Consider the following 3960-nt stretch of genomic DNA (forward strand, 5'->3'; position numbering starts at 1 on the left):
CCTTTGCGTACGATGTGAATATTTTATTCAAACTAGTTAAAGTAACGTTACATAATTTTTGTCAGAATTTCTGAATGATAGAAAATGAATTTTATTTTATTTAGGAAGAAAACGTGCTCCAAGGAGTTATATATCCTAAAATGAGTTAAATTAAACCATTTTGCAACCCATTTATCGAAGCAAATTATTTTGGCGGACAAAACTGATGCTATGAAATGCCAATTTTTTAATTAAAGAATCAAATGATATACAAGGAAATCTTTATTTAAAAGAATAAAGAATCTATAATAAAATGAAATAAATAAATAGATATAATGATTTAGTTCTCATCTTTCTAAATCTCTTGTTCATTTCTTGATACTCAGGAAATCAAGAAATGGCTTTTCTGGAACTGGAATCATCTTCACAACCCAACCAATTGGCCAAGAAGCAGCACCAAGAAGAATGCAAAGACCCCATTGCCCCCAATTCAGCCTCTCAGTATCAGCAAACTTCTTCAAAAACTCAACCATCACAACTTGGAGTACCACTGTCACACCAATAATCCCCAAGAACAACTTGCTCCTATGTAACCCCTTAAAAACATTCCTCTTCTCCAATTTCCTTGCATTGAACTCATTGAAAACTTGACACATAACAAAAGTGTTGAAAATCAGAGTGTCATTAACCCCTTTAGTAACACCAAAGATAGACTCACCTCTGAACTGAAGAGTCAACAAAACCGCAATTTGGTACAAAGCTTGTGCCATAAGATTCCTCCACATCACGTTTGTTATGAGAGGTTTTGTTCTCCCAACCGGCGGTTTCTCCATTAACTCCAAAGTAGGCTTTTCCGTTGCAAGTGCCAATGCTCCCAACGTGTCCATGATCAAATTCACCCATAAAAGTTGCACTGCCGTGAGAGGAACTTCGCCGGCCGACACCGCCGCCACGAAGTTTATTGCAAGTGCAGCAACATTCACGGTCAATTGGAACTGTATGAACTTCTGAATGTTGTTATAAACACACCTTCCCCACCTCAAAACCGTTACGACGGAGGCGAAATTGTCGTCTAAAATCACAATATCAGAGCTCTCTTTCGCCACCTCTGTGCCTTGGATCCCCATGGAGAGTCCAATGTCAGCTTCCTTCAGTGCCGGCGCGTCGTTCGTGCCGTCCCCTGTCACGGCAACCACGTGACCTTTCTGTTTTAGGCACTCTACCATCAGGAGCTTGTCGAACGGCGAGGATCTCGCCATCACGCATATTTTGTCCACTTTCTCTAACCTTTCCTCCGGCGTGTAGTTGCGAAACTCCTCGCCTTCCACCACCGCGCCAGCCATGTCTTGATTTTGTCTCAGTATGCCGCATTCTGTTGCTATTGCTCTTGCAGTGAAAACATTGTCCCCTGTGATCATCTTCACATTTACTCCGGCGTTCTGGCAAGACTCCACCGCCTTCTTCACCCCCTGCCGGCACGGATCCTTGATTCCGACTAGTCCTAGTAGAGTCAATCCATTTTCTTTCACCATAGCTTTTCCCTCTCCGTCTTCAACCTCTATCTCTGAATCTGAAACCTCCGTTTGAGCAAAAGCGATACAGCGAAGACTACTAGCTGCCATTCCTTGAATGATGTTCTCGAATTTCATCATGATTTCGCTGTCAAGATCTTTCAAAATTCCAGAAGCATCGTAGTATTTTGAACACATTTTCAGTACCATTTCAGCAGCGCCTTTCCAGTGCACATTCACCGTGTTGTCCGATTTCCTTCGCAACAAAACTCCGCTCCGTTTCTTCTTCGAGTTGAAGGTCTCAACCTGAATTATGGAGCATCCTTTCGTCAATTCATCCATCTTCATATCCAACTGCAAAACCGCCCAAGAGAGGATCGCTTTCTCGGTAGGACTACCGGAAAACTCGAAATCGGATTCAGATTTCGACTTGTGAACGCTACCAGTTGTGTTCAAAGCCACTCCTTCCTGGATCAATTGAAGAACAAAAGGCGCAACCGATGAATACGCATTCTCCAACACAGGTTCTAATCCCATCCAAAACTTTGTGACTCTCATTTCGTTGAGTGTGAGTGTTCCTGTTTTATCTGTGCAAATAGTTGTAGCAGAACCCATAGTCTCACACGCTGAGAGCTTCCTCACCATAGCTTTATCCGCCATCATTTTCTTCATGGAATAAGCCAAAGTCAACGTAACCGCCAACGGCAACCCTTCAGGGATTGCAACAACCACAATGGTGACTGCATCAGCCACAATTCCGACGACAGAGTTCATTATATCACTGAACTTAGTCTTGCTCCCGTTGAACTCTTTCACTCCATTTTCATCTTTTGTGTTCCCCGTGAAGTAACGGATAAGAAGAACAACAAGAACAAGAAAAGCAACTGCCAAACCAACCTTTCCGATTGATGAAGTTAGTTTGTTAAGGCGAGCTTGTAACGGCGTTTCCTCGTTAACGTCGCGGCTAATCGAGCTCATCATTTGACCCCATGTAGTCTTCATTCCAACGGAAGTAACCATCATTTTCGCGTAACCGTCAACCACTTTCGTTCCGGAGAACAAGAACGGATTATGAACCTTTCCAACTTCCACATGGTCGCTCTCCCCAGTCATGCTTGATTCGTCGATTCGCAGCGAGTGTCCGTCGACGAATAGCCCGTCGGCGGGGACTTGATCGCCGATCTTCAAGCAAACAACGTCGCCGACGACGATATCATAGATCGAAACCTGTTGCCGCCTTCCGAGTCTCACCACATCGATTTGTATATCGTTGCTGAGCTGAGACAATTTGTCAAACTGCCTATTCTGTCTGAAATTGCTTATGGAAGAGAGAGAAATGACAATGAACACAGCAAGGAAGATGCTTCCACCGTCGTACCAACCTTCTTTGAGTCCATGTTGCTTGATTCCGAAGCCGAGAGAAAGCGCTGCGCAGCACAAAAGGATGAGAATGGTGACATCTTTGAAAGCTTCCAATACGAAATGAACGAAGCTTTTAGAACGTGGCTTTGGGTAAGTGTTGGAGCCGAATATGTGGCGTCTGCGTGACATGTCTTCATCGCCTTTGATGCCATGTTCGATGTCGGTTTCAAGGGATTTAGCTATGCCTTCAATGCCGCCGTGTTTCTTGAGGGTAGCATGGTCTTTTTCTTTGACGATGGTGGTTAGGGTGGTTTGATCAATTGCGAAGGGTTGTTGCGGATTCAAATCAATGACGGTGAATGATGGAGAAGGATTGATTTTCCTTTGTTTGGTTTTGTTGTTGAGAGTGAAGTGTGACGCGAGGGCTCGAGAACAATATATGACTAAGAAAGCAGAGTGCCACTTTTTCTTGGTGTTTGGTGCGTTGAATAATGACTCAATGCGCTCCATGTTTGTGAGTAAACTCATTCAAATCCGTAAAATTCAAGAACAACGAGAAATCGAAAGAACAAAGGCTATACAGTATATACTAGAAGGCAAGGAATTAATTGAAGAATGAAACTATTGTTACCAATGCTTACTTGTTTAGTGTGTGATGGCTAATGAAATTTGGATCATAAACAATTGGGTTTTATAGATATGTCACCTGATGACTCATTTCCAAGCAGATGCAATGGCGTGTTCTTTCTGTGTTTGACCATCTACCGTCACGTACACGTCTTCTTTAAACGAAGATTATGTTTTATATTTTCTTAACCATTAAGCGATTATGAAAAACGAACTATATAGCCGAAGCTTAATCTGTTGCTATGATGTTTATATTACTATGAATTATGAAATACATGTGTGTATATATAATTATATATGCTCTCGGTTTCTGTTCGACTAAGAATTCCTCTTTAGACTGAACTTGTTGCAAGGAAAATTAGATACCATATAAGGATTACACTCTAAACTAAACGCTTAATTTGTAATATTTTACTACTCTTCTATAGTGTATTATATTTATATTTATCACTTCTGTGGATATTAATAACTGTACTCCTCC

General features: G+C 41.9%; 1 protein-coding gene across 1 annotated transcript; it reads right to left on the minus strand.

The window, feature by feature from the left end:
- LOC107622426 (putative calcium-transporting ATPase 13, plasma membrane-type) lies at positions 207–3572 on the minus strand. The gene is made up of 2 exons (XM_016324303.2): positions 3458–3572; positions 207–3381 (listed from the first exon to the last, which is right to left on the minus strand). Exon 2 carries the CDS (start codon positions 3378–3380, stop codon positions 348–350), a length of 3033 nt encoding a protein of 1010 aa, XP_016179789.1. The 5' UTR covers position 3381; positions 3458–3572; the 3' UTR covers positions 207–347.

The sequence above is a fragment of the Arachis ipaensis genome, chromosome B10 (genome assembly GCF_000816755.2).
Source record: "Arachis ipaensis cultivar K30076 chromosome B10, Araip1.1, whole genome shotgun sequence".
Lineage (NCBI taxonomy): Eukaryota > Viridiplantae > Streptophyta > Magnoliopsida > Fabales > Fabaceae > Arachis > Arachis ipaensis.

Bases quoted from the DNA above. Each gene is read 5' to 3' on its own strand.
- LOC107622426 (XM_016324303.2), bottom strand. From the start codon at position 3,380: ATGAGTTTACTCACAAACATGGAGCGCATTGAGTCATTATTCAACGCA.